The sequence below is a fragment of the Limulus polyphemus genome, unplaced genomic scaffold (assembly GCF_000517525.1).
Source record: "Limulus polyphemus unplaced genomic scaffold, Limulus_polyphemus-2.1.2 Scaffold786, whole genome shotgun sequence".
In the NCBI taxonomy this organism is placed as follows: domain Eukaryota; kingdom Metazoa; phylum Arthropoda; class Merostomata; order Xiphosura; family Limulidae; genus Limulus; species Limulus polyphemus.
The window spans coordinates 10992-32245 of NW_013666396.1; the positions used below are offsets into that span (position 1 = coordinate 10992).

General features: G+C 29.8%; 1 protein-coding gene across 2 annotated transcripts in view; it reads left to right on the plus strand.

Annotated features, from left to right (window-relative positions):
- Positions 1–21254, plus strand: part of LOC106460521 (nicalin-1-like) — a 44355-nt gene that overhangs the window by 9284 nt on the left and 13817 nt on the right. For both annotated transcript variants that reach the window (XM_013920237.2, XM_022387268.1), the window contains exons 3-12: positions 1645–1789; positions 3265–3359; positions 6584–6667; positions 8920–9023; positions 10057–10145; positions 12225–12349; positions 13842–14032; positions 16067–16187; positions 18761–18933; positions 21089–21142. In XM_013920237.2, coding sequence (XP_013775691.1) covers positions 1645–1789; positions 3265–3359; positions 6584–6667; positions 8920–9023; positions 10057–10145; positions 12225–12349; positions 13842–14032; positions 16067–16187; positions 18761–18933; positions 21089–21142 — 1181 coding nt within the window. The remainder of the gene's footprint in view (positions 1–1644; positions 1790–3264; positions 3360–6583; positions 6668–8919; positions 9024–10056; positions 10146–12224; positions 12350–13841; positions 14033–16066; positions 16188–18760; positions 18934–21088; positions 21143–21254) is intronic.

Below are 21254 nucleotides of genomic sequence, written 5' to 3' on the forward strand. Positions count from 1 at the left end.
TGCGCGAAATTCATAACAAACAAACTTCCTTGGCACTATACCATTTAGAAGTGTAATTTTCATGTGCATTTTATTAAACAAAAGTCTTTTGTACTGTGCTTAACTTTTAAACTTCACTTTCAGTTAGTCGTATATGACTTTAATGTCTTTAATTAATAACTTTAGTGATATTAATACTTGTGATAAAAGAAATTATTTCAGATTTCGAATTTTTTGACTTTCCTTTCTATACTTTAATGTACCAACAAATGCCATACAGAGTGTTATACATTCACAGCTTCTTAGATAGTGTAAAATCTGTAGAAATGTACAGTTCTTAATATCTAATATATATATATTAATATATAAATTGATATTTAACGGATCTGATGAGAAAACTTTATTTAAATATTTTAAATTATTTTATAATAAATACAAAAAGTATTTATAGAAACTTGAAAATAGTGATTTAAACAAAGTTATAGTATGCAGAATAAAAAATATTTTCTAAAATTTATAGTAGAGGAAATAACTGGAATAACTTATTGGACATCTCATATCTTGTATAGGTAGATTAATGTAGTGGTAGTTATATTACTTTCCCTATATAAGACCTATTACTGAGTGGATCTCTTTAGAACCATTGAAGATCCAGATAGTAGCATGGAAGGGTGGAGGATGGGAGTTATACTTATAATATTTGTTGGGCTTAGTATAGTAATACCTTAACATCTTGGTATTTATGTTCAAACTTCATATTGAGGGCTGGAATGCTAACTTCAAAAATAGTTTTGGTGTTTCCACCATTTGTGTTTTGTATTCTAATTATTTCTGTCTAATTATCGTTTCTTGTGAGCAACCACATTCCCACATCTGACTGCAGACAGCAAAAGGTGGTAAAGATGTGGGACATTGTGGGCTAGAGAACCCATATCTGCTCCTTTTTCTTCTCTCTTCTAAGCATGTGAGGCCAGCAAAGTTGAGGTGTTAAACTTGATAGACATTGTACCCCCAATGCAATTTGGGTCTTCCAGCAGTACCTCAAAGAACCAGGGCACATTACATAATGATCCACCTTATGATTTGTGCCTTGGTGTTGGATGTTTGTTTTGTGGCTGCATTTTTAAATTTTTCTCTCTCTCTCCATAAAATTACATTTAAATATATATATATATATGTATGTATGTGTGTGTGTGTTATTACATTAGTGTTTTTAAGTTAAGCACATAATTGAAATAAAAATGTTCTGCATTTAAAAATACGTGCTCATTGGTTTTGTGGTTCTTTGTTAATCAAAGCTTTCATTTTCTTTTTTTGTTACTAGTTTGCTATTTAAAATAAATATTTAGTAGAGGAAAGTAATTGAATATGAGGGTGGGATAAAATTAGTATAACTATTTGGTCTGAATATTGCTGTTTTTCAACCATTAAGCTGCTGGTTTCGGTATAAAGAGGAGTATGCATGTAAAAAAGTAAAAGAAATGTGTTTAAATAACAGACATATACAAAAACATACATGCATGCACACACACAGTTTTTGTCCCTACTAAATAAAAACTAGTTAAAACAATTAATTTTTATTAAAATATCATACATGTGTTAACGTTATATCATATAATTTTTTATATGTTAATGTATTGTGTGTTTGTTAATATATATATATAGCATATTATGGAGCTTGAGAGAAGTCTGCTAGAGGAAGAAGTACAGATACCTGTATATTTTAGTATAGAAACACCAGAATTGACAGAGATATATAGAAATGTACAAAAGTCTTCAAGTGGAAAACAAGCCGCCTCAGCTGCAGAAGGTAGTTGATTTTAATGTTTGCAATTTTCTGTTGAAATTTTGAGAAATGTAATTCATTATTAGCCTCTTTTTTCCATTAAGATGATGTTTCCATGTTTTGATATGAAAAATATTCAAAATGTTAAGGTCATGGCTTTTCTTTGTCCTTCATCAGTCTTTGCTCTGTACTGAAGGCATTGGCTTTCAAACTTAATCTTCAGTAAAAATTTGATGAACAGTGGAATACTTTTTGGATTTATCTGAATAAGTTGAATTCATTGGCACTACCAAGGAACTCCAGTGATGTTTCAATCAGCATAGTAACTGTTGGTGTGCTAACTAACATGCTGACTGTAAATAGTGGGTGTCCTGGGAACCAAGCAGCTATTAAAGTTGGATTCATTGGCATTAGCCAGGAACTCCAGTGATGTTTAGATCAGTGTAATAACTGTTAGTATGCTAACTTATATGTGAACTGTAAATAGTGGGTATCCTGGGAATCAAGCAGGTATTAAAGTTGGATTCATTGGCACTAGCCAGGAACTCCAGTGATGTTTAGATCAGTGTAATAACTGTTAGTATGCTAACTTATGTGTGAACTGTAAACAGTGGGTGTCCTGGGAATCAATCAGGTATTAAAAATATCAAGTTTATCTAAAAAAATTAAATGAAGTACTGTTTTTGATATATGTAGTTTAACAATAAATATGTGCTTAAATTATAATGTAGTTCTGAGAGTAATTTCTTAATTATGGGAAGCAAACTTATTGAAATAAACTTCTGTGTTAACTCCATAATGTATTTATTAAGCACAAATTTTTGAGTTAATTTATGAAGTGTTCATCAGGTGAGACACAATTTGAGTTTGAACACTGTTGTGGTAAATGCAACATTTATATTCAAATTGTCTCTTACCCGATAAATAGCTCATAAATGAGCTTAAAAGGAGTCAGGAGTAGCACCAGGTTTTCTGTGGCCCTCATAAAGACTTGGGGTTCCTTAAATCTTATGTTCATCTGACGATGACAAAAACTTGTTGAAACGTTGTATATTTGTAACAAAGTATCTTTCACTACCCATTCAACATGTCTCCAGACTTTATTGTCTAAAAAGTGGGTTCCTTGTCATCAAATTTGAATTCATGATTGATGGTTATTATTATGTAAATCTAAAGTTTGTTCTTAAATCTTTGTCCAGTTTTGTAGGAAATAAAAATAAAATAATAAAGTACAGAATCAATCAAAAACAATTCTATAACACTTCAAAATATTGAATGTTTTTTTTTTTGAGGACACTGTTGCAGTGCACTTTTTGCATCCTCCCCATCCCTAGTGCAGGTACTGGTTCGAGGTTGTTTGACAACACTTTAGTTTCTTCTCTATATAAGATACAAGTTAATCTTAAAATCTATTTTGCGTTATTGGTTAACAAGCTTCTGAAATCACTTTATCATACATTTTTAAAGTTTTTTAATTTGATTTATTTACAAAATTACAGAACTATGGGGAACTTTATCAGCTAGTGGTTTCCAGCTAGTTGTTTCCAATGGCCAAACCAAGGCTCAGAGTGACATTCAGGTCACAAACATTCAGGTACGTTTCGAACTTTCTCACTATTGGCGTTACACAACAACACTTGGAATATGTCATTACGTTTCTTGACTTTTGTACCAGAATATACTGATAAGTTATAATATTTGTTAATGTTTTCCAATTAAGTTTTATAAATAAAACTTCAACAAATGTTTAAATATTAATTTTTTGTAAGTTCTTTAGGTATGTATCTAAGCTGTATAGTATATATTTTTCTTTCTTTTATTTTTGTATCCATTATGGTTTAAACTTATTCTATACATGTATTATGTCGAACTACAAATAAAAATAACTTAAGTTTCCACTTTATGTAGGTTTCATAATTCCATCTATGAACTTACTTGCTTAGCTCACATGTATAGTACCTCACATTAGGGTAGTGACATATGGGTAGACCTGGGGGATCAGTAGAACTTGCTAATGATTAATTGCTGGGCTCATTAATCAGTTACATCCAACTAATTAATTATTCTCATGAGATGACTGAAAAATAAAATTATTCTTACTAGTCGACTTAACTCAGAAAACAAACATACAGTGCTAAAAATCAGGTTTTGATATCCACTGTGGGCAGAGAATATATAGCCCATTTATGTAGCTTTGTGCTTAACAACAAATAAACATAATGATAATATTTCAGTTACTTGATTAGTTGGAATGATCAAAAATAGTAATAATCAGAAACCCTAACTTTGATTAGTTGACTATTTTAATGAGTGATGACATTAAGTTGAACAAATTTGAATTAATCAAAAATATTAATGAAAAATTATAATGGTAATATATTTTGATTAATGGATAGTTGGAATAATCAAAAACAATAATAAGTGGAAATATTAATTTCCATTAGTTTATTATTTTTGTAACATTAATGATTTAATCATAATTTTGATCAATAGATAGTTGGAGTAATCAATAATAGTAATAATTGGAAACACTGAATTTAATTATTTGATTATTTTTATGACATTAAACAATTTAATCATAATCTTGACTACTGGATAGTTAGAGTAATAAAAAAACATGACATATCTTATTTGTGGTATAAACATGCACACACGTACAGTACATCTACAATGCATACACACATACGTACCTAATCGTTTTAATATATGTACTATTGTAATTTGACTTTTCAGTATTTAATAACAGTAAATCAGACCCAGAACTTGCTTTATCTTGAATAAAAATACAAACAACAATTAGTGATGAGGCCTCCCAGTGTTCAGCAGTAAGTCTAAAGGCGTATAACACTGAAAACCAGGTTCTGATACTTGTGTTGAGCACAGCATAAATAGTCCATTGAGTAAATTTGTGTTTAGCAACAAAAAAAATTATTAATGATTGACATAAGCCTATCTGAAATGTTATTTATATATTCAGTACAGTTGATGGGTTTTTATACCAAAAGAAAGGCATAAAATCTGGAATGCTATTTTACACATATCTGATTACAGATATTAAAAATAACGCTTTACAATACTTTACCAGTTTTTGTGTTCAAAACATTAACTTCCTAGTAGCTTTAAAACAAATCCCACAACACTCAAAGTTCCCCTTTATTGTTCATTCCATCCTCACCACACTCCATATAAATTAATCCAATTTTGAATATCAACATTTAAAACAATTATTGCAAGAGCCTCTTTATGTAGCAGTGGTCAAAAATCTTAAATGTTGATTAGGTACATTATTAAAACTGTGAAACAAAAAGTCACTAAAATAAAATATGTAGCTGGTAGCTTTGGATTAAGAATAAATACTTGTGAAAGTTTGCTTTATAAAATGAGCTGCAGTCACCTATGTCTGTCAACACCAAATTTGCTCAGAAAATTTCATGATGATTTTTAAGTACTACATTGTGAGAATTCCTCATCCAGTTGTGTCTTCAGTCAGCTGTTTCTTGCTCTGTGTTCTATGATTGGTGAGAAAGAAAAAAAAAAATTTTAAACGTACAAAAAACAAATTTATTTTTAGTTTTTTTTTTTTTTAGACAGCATTGAATTTATTTCCTTTTGAAGAGGTAGTCATCATGGTAGGTTTAATACAGGACTAACTATTCAACACACTCCTGTCAACCTTCATTGGCTGAGAATATTTTCGTAGCTTGAATTTTAGTTATATCAAGGGTTGCACTGATTAGGTATTTGAACCTGATTGTGTGTAAAGAGTGGAATTCTATGCTGCTGTTTCTGTTAGTCAGTGGTGATCAAAGACTATTGTTTATTAATTCTTGAGATTATCAGTATCAAAAGCTCCTAGACTGTTGCTATGCACAAATAATGTTCCTGTTTTTATTTCAGTGTGTAAAAATGTCCTAAACAATGTATTGATTTAGTAATATCATCCATTAAGTTTTTATTTATCTGTGTAACATCTTTCTAGATGGTGTGGTGGTTGAGGTATTGGTAGGTTCATGTAGTAATTGTTTTTGTTCTTCTTGCATTCGTTTTTCTTTCCAAATTATAAAATATTTTATAAGTACACTGAGTCTTTGTTTTTGTTTGAAATTTTCTGAAAAAGCCTCTGGAAGGATATGCAAATTATTTCATCTGAATTTTTTATATTAATTCCCAGTACATGTATTAAACAACACAAGAACACTGGACATTTTGTTAATAAAGTTATTATTACAAGAAGATCACTAAAATGTATCTTGATTATTTTGTTCTATACATATGTTTATGTGTAGAAGTTGGTTTTAAAGGCAAAAGTGGCTTATTGGTTAGTAACTATCATTCTTTGGACCTTCCTCTCAAAGACAGCAATGATATTTGGTGTGCATGTGCATATAGGATAATTCATTACTCTGCTTGATAAAATATATAATCTTTGTTTAGTTATCTAGTTATTAGTACCAGCAGTATAAGTAAAGTCAAGTAATATAATTTTCTGTTTATATGTGTGTACAGTTTTTGTGTGTAATTTATATGAGTAACCTGTGGTAATGCAAAAACTGATCCTCCACATAAAATATTTTGTATCATTCTGAAAATAAGCTTTAGCTGTTATTTAAGAATATGGATACTTTCATTCTTTTTTTTACATATTCCTTTATACTTGGTTTTGAACAAAATCTAGTTAATTTTTATATATTTACCAAAAGTTACAAGTGTTCTGAATGTATAGACATTAATTATTTACTTTTAGGTTTAGCTACATTATCTAATGCAATTAGAAATTTCTGTGGTTTTTAATTTATTAAAATTTTTTTTTTTATTTAGGGAAAACTGTCAGGCTTTGGAATAGAAGAGCAGCTGCCTACCATTGTTCTTGTAGCTCATTATGACACTTATGGTGTTGCTCCAGTAAGTGTTTGCAAGTATTCACTGACGTTAATGTGTGGTGTGTGTTAAGACTTTAAATTTATTTAAAACTATAAGGCTTTGAGATAGAAGAGCAGTTATTTGCTATTGTTCTTGCCACTCATTATGACACTTATGGTATTGTTCCAGTAAGTGTTTGCAAGTATATTCGCTGACATTAACTCATGGTATATGTTATGGCTATAAATTTGTTTAAAATTACAAGGCTTTAGGATAGAAGATCTGTTACTTACCTTTATTCTTGTAATTCATTATGACATATGAGTAGTTAGAAGTAGGTTTACTGACAGTGATGCATAGTGTCCCTTATGATTTTAAATTTATCTTCCATGTAATTTAGTTTTTTTTTTATATTCTAGACACTGAAGTTACTTTCATTCTTTTGTGCTTTGCACCTTAAGTAGTACGTGGTGTTTTGAGAAACAAATTATACCATTATAGTCAGTGTGATTAACTCATGAATTAAAATATTTTTCACCCGACAGTAAAATAGAACATAACAAGTATTTTCAGAAACAAGATGATCGCATTTTAAAATTTCCTATGAATAAATGATGGAACAATATCTCCAGTTGGCTGGACTTCATGAAAAATGTTGAGATGAATGTGACATGCTCTAAGCATTATGTAATCATATTAATTTTGACCAAAAAGATTACGTTAATTTGAGGCCTGGCATGGCAAGGTGGTTATGGTGCTCAACTTGCAATCTGCTAGTTGTGGGTTCGAATCCCTGTCCCACTAAACATGCTCACCATTTCAGCCCTGGGGGCATAATAATGTGACAGTCAATCCCACTATTCGTTGGTAAAAGAGTAGCCTAAGAGTTGGCAGTGGGTGATGATGACTAGCAGCCTTCCCTCTAGTCTTTCACTGCTAATTTAGGGATGGTTAGTGTAGATAGCCCTCATGTAGCTTTGCATGAATTTTCAAACAAATCAAAACATTAATTTGAACTTGTGATAAAGATATATAACTTAGTAGTGTAAATGTTGGACAATTACTGTTGGGTGAAGTCAAGGCATGTTCTGGTATGTGTTAACATTACTGGTTTTTAGGGATTAGTGTAAACATTTAAACAATTTCTTACTTAAAAATGTTTTATAATTGATATTTTGGCATTTTGTAACATTTGTTTAATGTAATTCACAAAGCAAAGTATAAAAGATTTTAAAACTTAGTTCTCAAGAGTGTCAGTAATGCATTTTTATTCCAATCCCAAAACATAGGTCTTTATTTGCTAAGGAACTATTAATTCTTTAGAATACAATTAACCAGATCTTGTTTCTTTTATGATTTTTCTTTTCTATCCGAAGTTTGATTATTATAGACCTTTGTTCACACCACATGTAGTGAGGTCATAAAAGGGTGCGAACAACTCCTAATGAATGACAGCTTTAAAAATAGCTACAGGCAAAGTTTAAATACCACTAAATAGAGCAGATTATGAAATTCATAAATGTATAGTGATTAAAGTGGTATGAGAATATGGGAAGATTTTATGGTTTCCTGAGAAAAAGATCAAATGTAGCTTCTGCAGGAAAAAAATAGCAGTATTTAGTGTGAAGTTTAGAAGACTTAAGAGTAAACCACAGTTCTGAGAAATTTTTGTATTTTATGAAATCAAATCAAGACTTTTCTGAAAGCCAAAATTTGTGCTGAGTTTCATGCTGTTTGTTTAAGTAGTTACGTTGTGAGAAGGAAAAAATAAATCAAAGGACAACAGTGACATGCCCCCCCCCCCCCCAGTCCAAAAAGGACTAATGGATTGGTGTAAGTGCTGCACTATGAAGTGGGTGAAAGATTAATGTAAAAATTATATAGTTGTGTCGTCCAGGCAAAACAGATGTACTTCAAGTTAAGTTATGAAATATAAGGTTGCTGATTTTAATGGGTTAGGATGTAAAAGGTAAAAGAGAAAATATATTTTTAGTACCACATGTATATGTTTTATGTCTTAAATAACAGGTGCATCAATCTGGCTTCTGGTTATTAGAATGACTTTCAGTTTCTGTTTAATTTCTGAATGTTTTTCTGTACAATTAAGGTTGTATTATATTGTTGATGTTGAAGTCTTTCCTAGTTTTATCATATTGCTGGTATCTTTTAAACCTTCTTAGATAAGTGAGGAACAAATTATTAAGTGTGCTTTACCTAAGTCATTTTGGAAGCATTTCATTTTTATCAAACTCCAAAGAAAATGGCTTATTTAAAGGTAATTTAATATCTTCTAGGGTTTGGCATATGGAGCCGATTCTAACGGGAGTGGGGTAGCTGCATTATTGGAACTTGCTCGGCTCTTGTCTCGTTTATACACCAGCTCAAGAACACATCCAAGGTGAATATTTTTTAAGATTATCTGAAAAAAAAGTTAATTGTATGTAAAGAATATTTCATAACTTGGTAAATGAAATTATAATTATTGATAAAAATGAATTAACTATGAAATTATGTATTACAAAAGTGAGAAATAAGTGGTGCTGATAACCAAAAATGTACAATAATCTGAAGCAATAATTTTTTGGTTAAGTTACAGATTTATGCTTTTCCAAATGAGGAATTATGTAAATTAATCTTAATATTAAAGAAGTATATGTGCATGCTTCGCTCTGTATCTTGCTGTAAAATCTCTCTCTTTTTTTTACATTCTGGTTGGCAAAAATAGCTTATTTTATATGGAACTGTATTTTCAAGCATGTTCAAACATTTTTATGGTACTCATTAAGTAAACTTCAGTGATTCTATTTATATTTAAATCTTAATAACCTAAAACAAACATGAATCACAATTTGTCATTTGATTCACTATTTGCCACTGAACAGTATGATAGATTGGGCTTCATATTTATTTTAGTATATTAAACAGCTTGTTTGTTGAATAATTCAGAAGAATGAATTATCATCAATGCTATATATTCTTCAAATCCTATATAATATAGGTTTACTGTGGTGAGTAAAAAACGACCATACATCAGAATTTCCTGTTTTGCATTTTAACCTCACATTTGTATTTCATTATTTTTCTTGTCTCCAAATTATAGTCTTAAGGAGACACAGGATATGCTGATGCACACCAGCCCTAAAGAAATGTACAGTTAATCTATAACTTCCTCACAGTGATTGGTTTATGTGTTGATGAAAAGTTTTTCAGTCATTTCATAAGTTAACGTTATATATATTGTTTGGTCACATTTGTGTTCTTCATAGATAAAATTCTGAGATTGTATGAGTATATTGAAGTAGTATCAAACAAAAATTTGTTTTTGTTACATCTATGTAAAATACTGAGAGTTTAGTGTAAACTGTGAGTTAATGTTTTTTAATGTGTTATTTCCTTGTTGAGATTTAATTTTAATTTTTTGTGTTCTTCAGGTTCAATTTAGTTTTTTTGCTATCTGGAGCAGGAAAGTTTAACTTCCAAGGAACCAAAAAGTGGATAGAAGACAACATTGATAGTTCAGGTTTGAAACTTAAAAATATTTTTATGTGAATATTTAGTTTATTAAAGAAATTCATTTTTGATCAGAACACTAAAATCTAGATAAGGTATAATTTGTAATGCTTTGAAGGGGATGCCACAACACCATATTAACTGTATGTGTATACCATTTTCCTGTGATGTTTGTGTTAAATCATGTAATATTGAGCAAGAAATTTACATTTTATTTTGTTTGCATATCATTTTTATTAGTAATAGTTTAATTTCATGTAAAAAGTTTTGTACAAAAATTGTGTTCCATTTCAAGGGATTTTGATAATCACATACACAATTGAAACAATAACATATTGTGTAAAAAATATTAAAAATAAACTAAAACTGAGCTAAAAATGGACTATCGTACAAAAATATAAAGAAACAAGATTATTAAAAATTGTTAATTTAAAAAGGGGGGAATAGGGATTATCAAAAAATACAGAAACGAGATAGGTAGCTTGAAGTGAAAATGCAATCACAGAAGAAGTAATTAAACAAGCTGAAGGTTTGAGACACAGTGTTGACATTATTTCCTTAAGATACAAATCCCTATTTTGATTCCATATCTGAAAGCTATGATATTTAGCTAACTTGGCTTTTAGTTCAGCAGAGATTTTTGTAGAGATTGGAACAAAATGATAAAAGCTTAGTTTGTGATATGTTGCTAAAAGAATAATGTTTGTGAACAATTTACTCCACAATTGCTGTTTTTATTTTTTTTAAAGCTTTGTCATTTTATACATCATTTTGAATTATGATGTTGCAGTATGATAGGAAAATATTTTTTTTCTTAATAAAATAAGATGAGGTGGGCTTTGTTAAACTATTTTGCACTCAATCATATCAAGTATTATTTCACCAGCAAAGCTGTTATGTTAGGCCATGTGTACATTAGGTCTTATTGGCCTAAATATCTGCTTGAATAGACAAAGAAAATTACCAAAAAGATATATATAAAAAAATCTCAATCAATGTAAAATTGGTTTACAACTTATCACACATATTAAATGGAACCTTTTGATTATAGTTTTGGTCTGGTAATAGTTATGTTTATTGTATGCCAGTGATCTTAAACACAATGAAACTATGTGTGTTATCTTTTGGGACATATACATTAAAACTTGAAAAATGTATAGATGTAAAAAAAGAAATGTTATGTATCTGCTGTATGTAAGTAATTCACTATCTTGTCATCTGGAGTGTTAGGCTTAAAAGAATTGTAATTGATTTATTCAGTTTTTGTGTATACATATATGTTTATCATGCAAAAGTATGAAAAAATGGAAAGTATTTTATTTAATAATTCTGGTTATGACCAAAAGATTCTTAAGGTTCATATTTCTTGTAAGTTGAGGTTGAGTAAATAGAGATGTGCGGAAAATGAAAATTCTTAATTATTACAGCTTACAGTTTATATTATTTTGTACCACAATAAATGTATATAAGCATAACATCAGATGTAACATTAAGAATATGAACTTACTTGATTTCTCACTACCAAAAGAGCAAGAAGAAAGAATATTTGATTTACTTTTTCTCTCAATTCTTTGTCAAGTAATGACAATTAACAGAAATAATAACCAATATATGGATGTTAGTTACAGTGTTAGCAGTTTGTTTTTGCACACTCACTTTTAGCTTATATTATTCTCGATCTGTGTTCATTATACCATTTATTAAAAAGTTTGATACATCAGGTGAAAGTTTGTTGAGAAAGAACTGTGACAAAGCAGTTTTAGCTTGAAGTGATAAGTATCAGTTTCATATTTATAAAGTATTAAACTTGTACTGAAAATATGAAATTGATAAATCATGTTAGTGTTTAAACTGGGTCTTGTTTTTTTTGAGCCAGAAGTTGTTTTATTTCTTCCAGTTGAGTGTCTTCAATTTTGGTTAATGTATGTGACATTATTTAGTTGCAATAACAATGAACCTGTTAAGGATATGACTCTTTAGGTTTATTTTTCAACCTGTTTGTGATTTAACTGACTGCATATAGGAAATTAAATCAGTTTCTTAAAATTCAAATATGCCTTTAGTTCAAAAAATTTTGTATCTGACCTAGAGGGAAGTCTTTTGCCTGATGCTTTATACACACTGTGTTTGGAATCTCTTGGTTCTCAAGATGAACTGAATCTCCATGTTTCTAAACCACCAAAGGAGGATAGCCCTGGAGCTATTTTCTTCCAAGTATGTTCCTAGAGTTAACTGTATTCTCTGATTTGATTTCTGTGTTTTAGGATTAGTTCCTGTAATGAACAGAATGCCATTATTGATGTCTCCATTGTCCTTAGAATTAATTAATGTTCCTTTATTCATACTTTTTGTCATTTCTTTGAAAGAGTAATTATCTAGAGGTAACTGTAAGTGCAGTTATTAATGTCTTTGATCAAAATAAGGTAACTGTAAAGATGAGAACTAAAAAGTAAGTTATAAATAAGTGATATATATAAACTGGCTCTCAGTACACAAATCAATACACAAGAAAACTGAAACCTATAATGATTAGAATATATTAAATCATCATTTGGATACCCTTACTATAAACAACATTCTGGGCATAATCTCAATAATATCTTGCAAGATTTGTCCCATCTCCATGTACTAAGCCAAAATTGCAAAATACTTTTCATAAGCTTAAAAATCATATTAGGAGTAATCAAATATATTTTAGATATGTTAGATAGATGACAAAATTAAGTTGTTTTTCCATTGTATTTCAGATTAGTTGGACATATGTTTTCAAAAAGGTGTATCCTAGATATGTAATGTTTCTATATATTCATCATGTTACTCATACTTTGTTTTATAATATTTGTAAAACATTTTGGTTTTACAGATAACATTTCATGTAAAAATCAAGTAGTTAAGTGTCAGAATTTTTCTTTTTCTTGGTAGTTATAAGATTGGAGTAACTTTAATACTAGAAACAATACCTCAAAGGAGATTTCATCTTACAGGACTTTCCATTTAAAATGAGTTGAAAAGTGCCATATTAATTTTAGGAACTATCCTAAAGACAAGTTAAGTTCTTAAGTTTTGGGGAAATATAGTTTATTTATTTTTTTACTTCTGTAAGGTTTTAAGAGTAACAATTTTTAAGACAAGGCATAACTCAATTGTCATTAATTACTGTACAAGTTTAGTTATTAAAATATCATTTAATCTTTAAGGAGAATATTTAATGTATCAATTTATTATAATAATATTTACTAAAAGACTACTTGTAAATATAATTAAGTCCTTGATATATTCATGATTTTTCTGCCATCTCTATAATTATGATTGTAGGTTAATTAAAATGTTATAAAAATGTGTCTTTACCACATCAGTTTCATTCCACAAGTTTTGCAAGATCACAGTAGATCAGACAAATTAGTTATGTTTATTGATAAAACCCTAAAAAACATAATTGACATGTAATTAATATTTTTTGTAATCATAGATAACTATGTCTTTGGTATAAAGTAAGAGATGAAACTGATAGTATTTCCACTTTTTTTAAAATAAAAAAAATTTTCTTTACACCAAATTTAAGGACGATCAGCTCATCTGTTATCAACTGGGTGTTTTATATATTTTGTCTCCTAAATTTGTACTAGTTCTGTTTATCATCAGTTTTAGAGTAAAGGTTTAATATACAGAATTAATTTCCTTTGGACATATGTACATACATTTTTAGGAACTACAGCGTGTTGGGAAAATGCTTTACCCAGAACTGAACATCAGTATGGTTCACAAGAAGATAAATTTGGCTGAAGAACTATTATCTTGGGAACACGAAAGATTCAGCATTCGTCGCTTACAAGCATTCACACTCTCTCATTTTAGATCTCCCAAGGTCCTTGGTCGAAGTTCAATCATGGATCGGAGGTAAGATTTTGTAGTTGTCTCCTAAGTTCAATAGTTTCAATAGGTTGTTATATGGTCAATCTCTAAAGAGATTTTACAAGTTGTATCCTAAAAACTTGGAAGATCTTAGTAACATTAATTCAGGAAAATCCATAATGGATTGGATAAAGAATATACTGCTTAAAAATATAATAGGCCTAATATTAATGTCTTATGACAAGTATAATTATAACATTAGAAATGTTTTAAAGTTTTGTTTTGGTTAGTTGGAATGTTGAATATTTGTTCACTAGCCAACCATTCAGTAAAACCATGAAATATCTTTGCAGGTTTGTTATAGTTCCTTAATATATTTTTTAGAATATAGTAGAATTTTCAACCAATGAATAATGTTTGTCATTAGAAATGTTTAAATTGAAAAATGGAGATCAAGTATGGCCATTATCATTGCTTAACAACTTAATAAGTTAATTATATATCTGTGATTTTCTTTAAATATACAAGTATCTGAGGCCCGGCATGGCCAGGTGGTTAGGGCGCTCGACTCGCAATCTGAGGATCGCGGGTTCGAATCCCCATCACACCAAACATGCTCGCACTTTCAGCTGTGGGCGTGTTATAATGTGATGTTTAATCCCACTATTCATTAGTAAAGGAGTAGCCCAAGAGTTGGTGGTGGGTGGTGATGACTAGCTGCCTTCCCTCTAGTCCTACACTGCTAAATTAGGGACGGCTAGTGCAGAGAGCCCTCATGTACCTTTGCGCAAAATTCAAAAAACAAACATACAAGTATCTGAGTCACATCTCTAGTGTTTAATGATATTTTGATTAAGATCAAACAAAGCGACTTTAGAATGTATAACTCTGTTTTCCTTTTAAATTTTAGAAAATAATTGGCATTTATCTTGGGTATTAACGATCACTTTCTAGCCTTAACTTACTTTGTACATAACTGTTGATGAGTAGCAGAAGAGACACAATTTGTTTAGGTGTTACTACTTTGTATTAAACCAGGGATTCTATTACTGTTGGTCATAACCCTAAGAGGGTGGTCTCTTAAGAGATCATAAACTGTTTAGTTTGAAAGTAAACCTTATGTATAGAACTTTATCATCCTAGCAAGAAATGTACTAAATTTATCTTTGTTTTGGATACCTGAAAATTGGGGAAGTGTAAGTTGTTCAGGTCCAAGAAAGAGCGTCCAAGTTCAAAAATGTTTTGGAAACTATACAAAATTATTATGGCTGAAAATATCATTAACAGTAAGGGTACCCAACTTATGAAAAAATACATTCTAATCTTTATGAGTAGAAACATAAGAAAAGTATAGTTAATTAACTATACTGATGAACAGATTGATTTTTAGTTTTGCTCTAAGTACATAGCTTACACTGATTGGAAGTTATTGAAAGGAGGAAATCCACAGTGGCTTGGTTATGAAAATACAATGATTTAAGATCAATTGTGATTAGTTAGATTTTAGAATAAATTTTAATGACACTAGCAATTATGAACCCTTGAAAAATAATTTTGATAAACGAATAAATTATTAGTTAGATATACATACAGAAACTGTAGCTAAGATTAATAGGATAAACTGTCAGAAAGTAATGTTACTAAAATATACTTGAAACTACATATATAAAATGGCTATGAGGTCATTCAATATTGACTGAACCAATATTGCAGTACATTTTAAGTTTAATGTCTAGGATTCAGTTCTGATTTCACAGGTATGTTTCAATATTATATGTGGTCTTGTTTCTTTGATATTGATCTTTGAGTTTGGCTGTTGTTTTTAAATATATTTGTGAAATATTTCTTTGATGTTTGTTTAAAGAACAGTATTATTTTCTACACAATTGTACTTGCCCCCTAGGTTTGTTTTGTGAATTGCTTGTACATATAATTAAGTTTACTTGTATATATAAGATGAATATTTACATGTTAATAATAATGCCTATTGTTTGTTTTATTTTTTTAAATAGTATATGTTCCTAAAAAAAAGGTGCTAATAATTATGATGTCTTTTTGATTATTTCTCCATCATCACAGAGAAAAAGTGGACCTCGAAAAACTTGCCAGAAATGTTAGAGTCATAGGTGAAGCACTCGCTCATTACATTTATAATTTGACTTCAGAAGAACAACAAGCAGAAATCATTACTGAGGGAATGGTAAGTTTAGCTCTTTTTACAAAATAACAGATCTAAACATTTAGTTATTTTGAGAAGTATATTACAAGTATGATAAGTTCATAGCGACTAATTTGAAGCAAGAAATGAGGAAAATGTGATATAAAGAATTAGGTTTTAAATATTAATATTAATTACATAAACTTAGGTTAACTATTTTGTGAAGAAAAAAGGACACAGTTGCTATTTTTTTTGTAAGTTTCCTCAGAAAAAAAGATGATATCAGAACATTTTGAAGGGCAGGTTAGTAGAAGTCGATCTATATGTGATGTTCAACATGGTTTTAAAATAATTTGCCTTATTAGTTATTGGAGATAAACTTTCACAACTACAATTTAATGCAAATATTATTTTATAATACTGTTGGGTTCTTATATATTAAGGGTATTTCATTCAAATGTACATATGATTGTGATGTTACTTTCATTTAAATATTTGTGTATGATGTTTAAAATAATTATATGATATACCTGATGTACTATTGAAACAGGATACTTGTTTACAAATTAAAAATGTCTCTGCAGTAGAAGTTTTTGTGGCTCAGATAAACACGTATTTCTTGTACAATATACTGAATAAGTTTTCACAAAACTGAAAGTTTAACACATTATTAAAGAGTTTGTTTTGAGTGATTGCATACGTTATTGGACTGAACACAAACCATTAGTTTGATTCCCAGCAAAGTTGGATGTTGAATTTTAATATACTAGAGACTTAGAAGCTCTGGTATATGTTAAGTAATTTGTAATTCCTTTCTGTGAGTTTGTTCAAAAATCCTAGCCAGGAGTGGTTTAGTAATTGTTGTTCTGGGGTGTGGATCGTAAAATATGCCACTGAACATGCTGTGTGCTTTCAGCTGTGGACAATATAGCCATGACATCCACTTTAACTTTTGGTCAAGAGTAGTTGTTTAGATGGCTAGTGCTTTTTACTAATGCCTTCCCTTAGGCTAGCAGCTCTAAATTAAGGATGGCTAAACCTGAACCTTGAGGTTTTTGATCTGGCCATTTATTTAACCCATGTATCGAGTAAGGTGTTGTTCAGATTCAAAATTCTAATACTGTTTAGAATTCTTTTAAATGCTGAGATTATTAAAAACATTTTATTGCTTTTCAATTTTCTTATTGTAATATCTGGAAGAATTTATTGCACATTTGTAGTTTTAGAAATATGATGGATTGGTTTTTAATTATTTCATGTTTGCTCATAATCATAGATACATTGAGTTTTTGGCACCTTGTGTACTTAACGATTAATTTACTTATATAATAATTTTTTACTATATCAAATGAAATATAGGTTTTATAAAAGAGCCTATGTGTGTGTGTGTGTGTGAGACCACCATAGTTTCAAGAGGAAAGAACTTAGAGACCTGAAACTTTGCATGCATACTAAGGTGACTGAGGGTGTGCACCTGGGCCTTATTTTTTAGATTTGGCTCAAAAAACTTTTTGCAAATGTTTTACCCTGTAGTCTTTAAGCACCATAATTCTGTTTCCTGAAGGTCTATAGAAAAGTATTTATTTTTTTTCTTATAAGCTTTGTACTTTGGCTAGCATTCAATAAAAACATATTTATTCTATTTTAGATTTTTTTTGGATAAGTTGATGAAAAAGTTTAAAACAGTTTTGTTTTCATCATTATTGTATTATATAGTTTGAAAATTACTTCTGCTCGTGTGATGTGAGTTTAATGAATTTTTATTTCAATTGTTGCATGTTTCTATTTTTTTTTGCTCGGTTTTAAACTCCATTAATTTTGTTATTATTAAAGATTTAATTGTCTTTAATTTTTTTTTAATTGACAGTTTAAAATATTTGATATATAATTTTAAATGTTTCCAAAGCCTAATTATCTCAGGCACTGAGAGTTTGTTCCTCCCAGTGTACTTTCAAAACGTGTTTGCTCTAAACAACATTTTTTCCTGATTTTAAAAATTTATATTTGTATTTATGGATTAAAAGCCTGAAGTAAATAAGTATTTCTGCAAAATAAAGCACTGGCATACATAAAGGCCATAAAGTTTGTACCATGGTCAGTTTCAAGTATTATTAGCCAACCTGCATTATTAACATGAGATAACGCTTACTGGTGTTAAATGTGCTTCTAGATGGGGTGGGGAGTTTTTTGTTATGTTTTATGTGTGATGTATTGGAGGCTGTCAATTTTGTCCCTTAGTTTACTATTAGTTAAAACTGTAGGGTTCTTAAGTTAAAATGCTTCATGAGCTCAAAAAAGATTAATTCTACCAACTTGAAAATCATTTTATAAACATTTCTCCATTTAAACAACTTCTATTTTTATGTTCTAATTTTTAAAATTATATTTATCATGAGCATTTATACCCATTATTTGTTATTTTTGGTATATATATATATATATTGTGAGATTGTATCTTGTAAACCTTAAGACTGTATGTCAGTGTTTTATCAGTTTGATTCTGTCCAAGTTAGAAAACCATGCTGTGTACTTTTACATATTTTAGTCAGTAAATTTTTTAGAATGTTTTTTTTTTCTGCAGAAATTTAAAGTTTAATTTCTCTCGCTCTTTCTAGTCAGTTCAGAAAGAATTTCTAACAGCCTGGTTAGATCACCTCACGTCTCAACCTCGCAGTGCCCAACTCTTATCAGCTAGCTCACCTTCTCGTTCTTTGGTTTTGACTCTTGAACAAGCAATGGCTCGCTATCTGAAGGAGGTAAAAGCCACAACCTTCCATCCTGACAAGAGGTATGATGATATTGTTTTTCAAGTCAACTTGTGTGACATGTAATTTTTGTCAAGAGATTTTTTAAGTGTAGTAACATCTTTTAGGCACTATGTTTTGTGTCTCAGTTTTCATATCCAAAAACTATGGATTTTTCTGTAGAAAACGTTTGAAATGAAGACTGTATTTAGATTGAATTACATATATATATATATATATATTTATTTATTTTATTTTGTAATATTTGTATTTTAAGAATTTGTGATTTATGGGTATTGAGTTTGGTTTGTGGTAATGGTATCTCAGCACCAAATAAATATTTACCTAATGTGCTTGACCATACAATAACTTTGTTAGCCTAATCAGTTTACTACTGAGCTGCAATTATGGAGAGCTGGGCTTGACACTCTGTAAGCCTATCTTACAAATCTGAAATTCTTGAAATAAAAACAAATACATTCATTGTAATTGTTTTCTTAAATGCTACATGGTAACAAAATCTGTGCTATTGGACTTTCTTTAGCATAAGACTAAAAGAAAAATTGTTTATAGAAAAATCCTAGTCATTTAATTGCATACTTACAAAGGTTTTTGAAGACATTTAAAATTTCTTGATTCTAACCGTATTCCACACTCCTAGCAAGTTCTGCTGAACATATATTACACATACATATGATTTTAAGGACAATAAGGGACATGTTGGTCCATCTAGGCCATCTCATCCACTATACTAAACTTTAAAATAAAAGTAAAACACTCAAAGCCATCCTTATCATACAAATATTTATCAAGCTTAGTTGGAAACTTCTTTAAATTAACTGTATCTAGCATATCTGAAGGCAACTCATTCCAAAGGCCAACCACCCTGTTAGAAAAATAAAGTTGTCTTAACTGAAGAAGACTTCTACCCTGCCAAAGTTTATATTTGTGTCCTCTAGTTTTAACATTCTTACAATTAAATATGAAAACAAATGATGCATCAACACTATCACTTCTCTTTACAATCTTAAATCCCTCAATCAGATCCCCTCTAACTCTCTCTTTTTCTTCAGGATAAAACAATTTCAGATAACTTAACCTATTTTCATATTGCAATCTTTCCATCATAAGCGTGATCCTAGTAGTCCTCTTCTGAACTCTTTTCAACAATTCAATGTACTTTCTAAGGTAAGGAACCCAGGACTGAACAAAGTACTCCAAATGTAACCTAAACATTAGGTTTAAGATGTCTTGATAGAAATGAATATAAACCCTACAACTTTAGCACTTTCGAAAGGTGGACCTTTCTTCTTCAGGGTTTTTATTCATTACTAGTTCACTTAGATATTGAGGGCAAAAAAAAACAACAAAAGAAAAACAGATTATAGAATGAAGAAACTTAGTTGAATGGATGGCAACTGCCTGTTGTAGAAACATAAGTGTAGGGACGACATGTCAAAAATCTTCCACCTTTTGTCTTCAAGTCAGTGTGTCAATTAATCAATCTCTTGGCAATAATTTGGATTTAAAATTCGAGGCCTGAAAGATAATATAACCTCTTTAGATTTGTATTTTGTAGATATAACCCAAAGTTATATTTGCCCTACCACTAGCAACAGTACCTTGCTTGAATGGTTCAAAAGTCTGATTAACCAGAATACCAAGATCTTTTTCTTTCATAACACTCTTAAGGCTATTCCATGAAAATTATGCTCATAATTCAAATTGTTATATCTCATGCATTACCTTGCATTTATTATAATTAAAAGCCATCTGCTATTTATTTGCTTAACTCGACAAATAATCCAAATCCTTTTGTAAATTAGCAATATCCTTCTCACAGCTAACAACACCCAGAACTTTAATGTCATCAACAAGTTTAAATAATTTAGGGTAAAGGTCCTAACACTCATCCCTGAGGTACCCCGCTTATGATATAATCTTGCTTGACTGAACACCATTTATAACAACCCCCTGCTTTTTTTCCATCCAGTAAGTCAAACTATTCCCCACACTTAAAGAGAGCTTTTTTTGACAACCCTTTTATATAGTACTTTGACAAATCTTTCTGAAAATCCAGATACATGAAACTCACACCTGTACCCTCATCTACATTAAAAGCAAACTTCTCAAAGAATTTAAAAAAAATAGATAGAAAAATACAAAATATATTGTTTTAAGACTGTTTTTCTTTTACAGAGATCCAGAGTTTGTATTCTATGAACCAATGACGACATCAATGAATGCATACAGGTAAATGTTTTATACACAAGGATCAGAAAATGACCCTTTCATTTACACAACTTTGAAATATTGTATTAAAAGCTGTCAGAGTTTTTGATAGTAAAAGAAAAAGCTACATTTT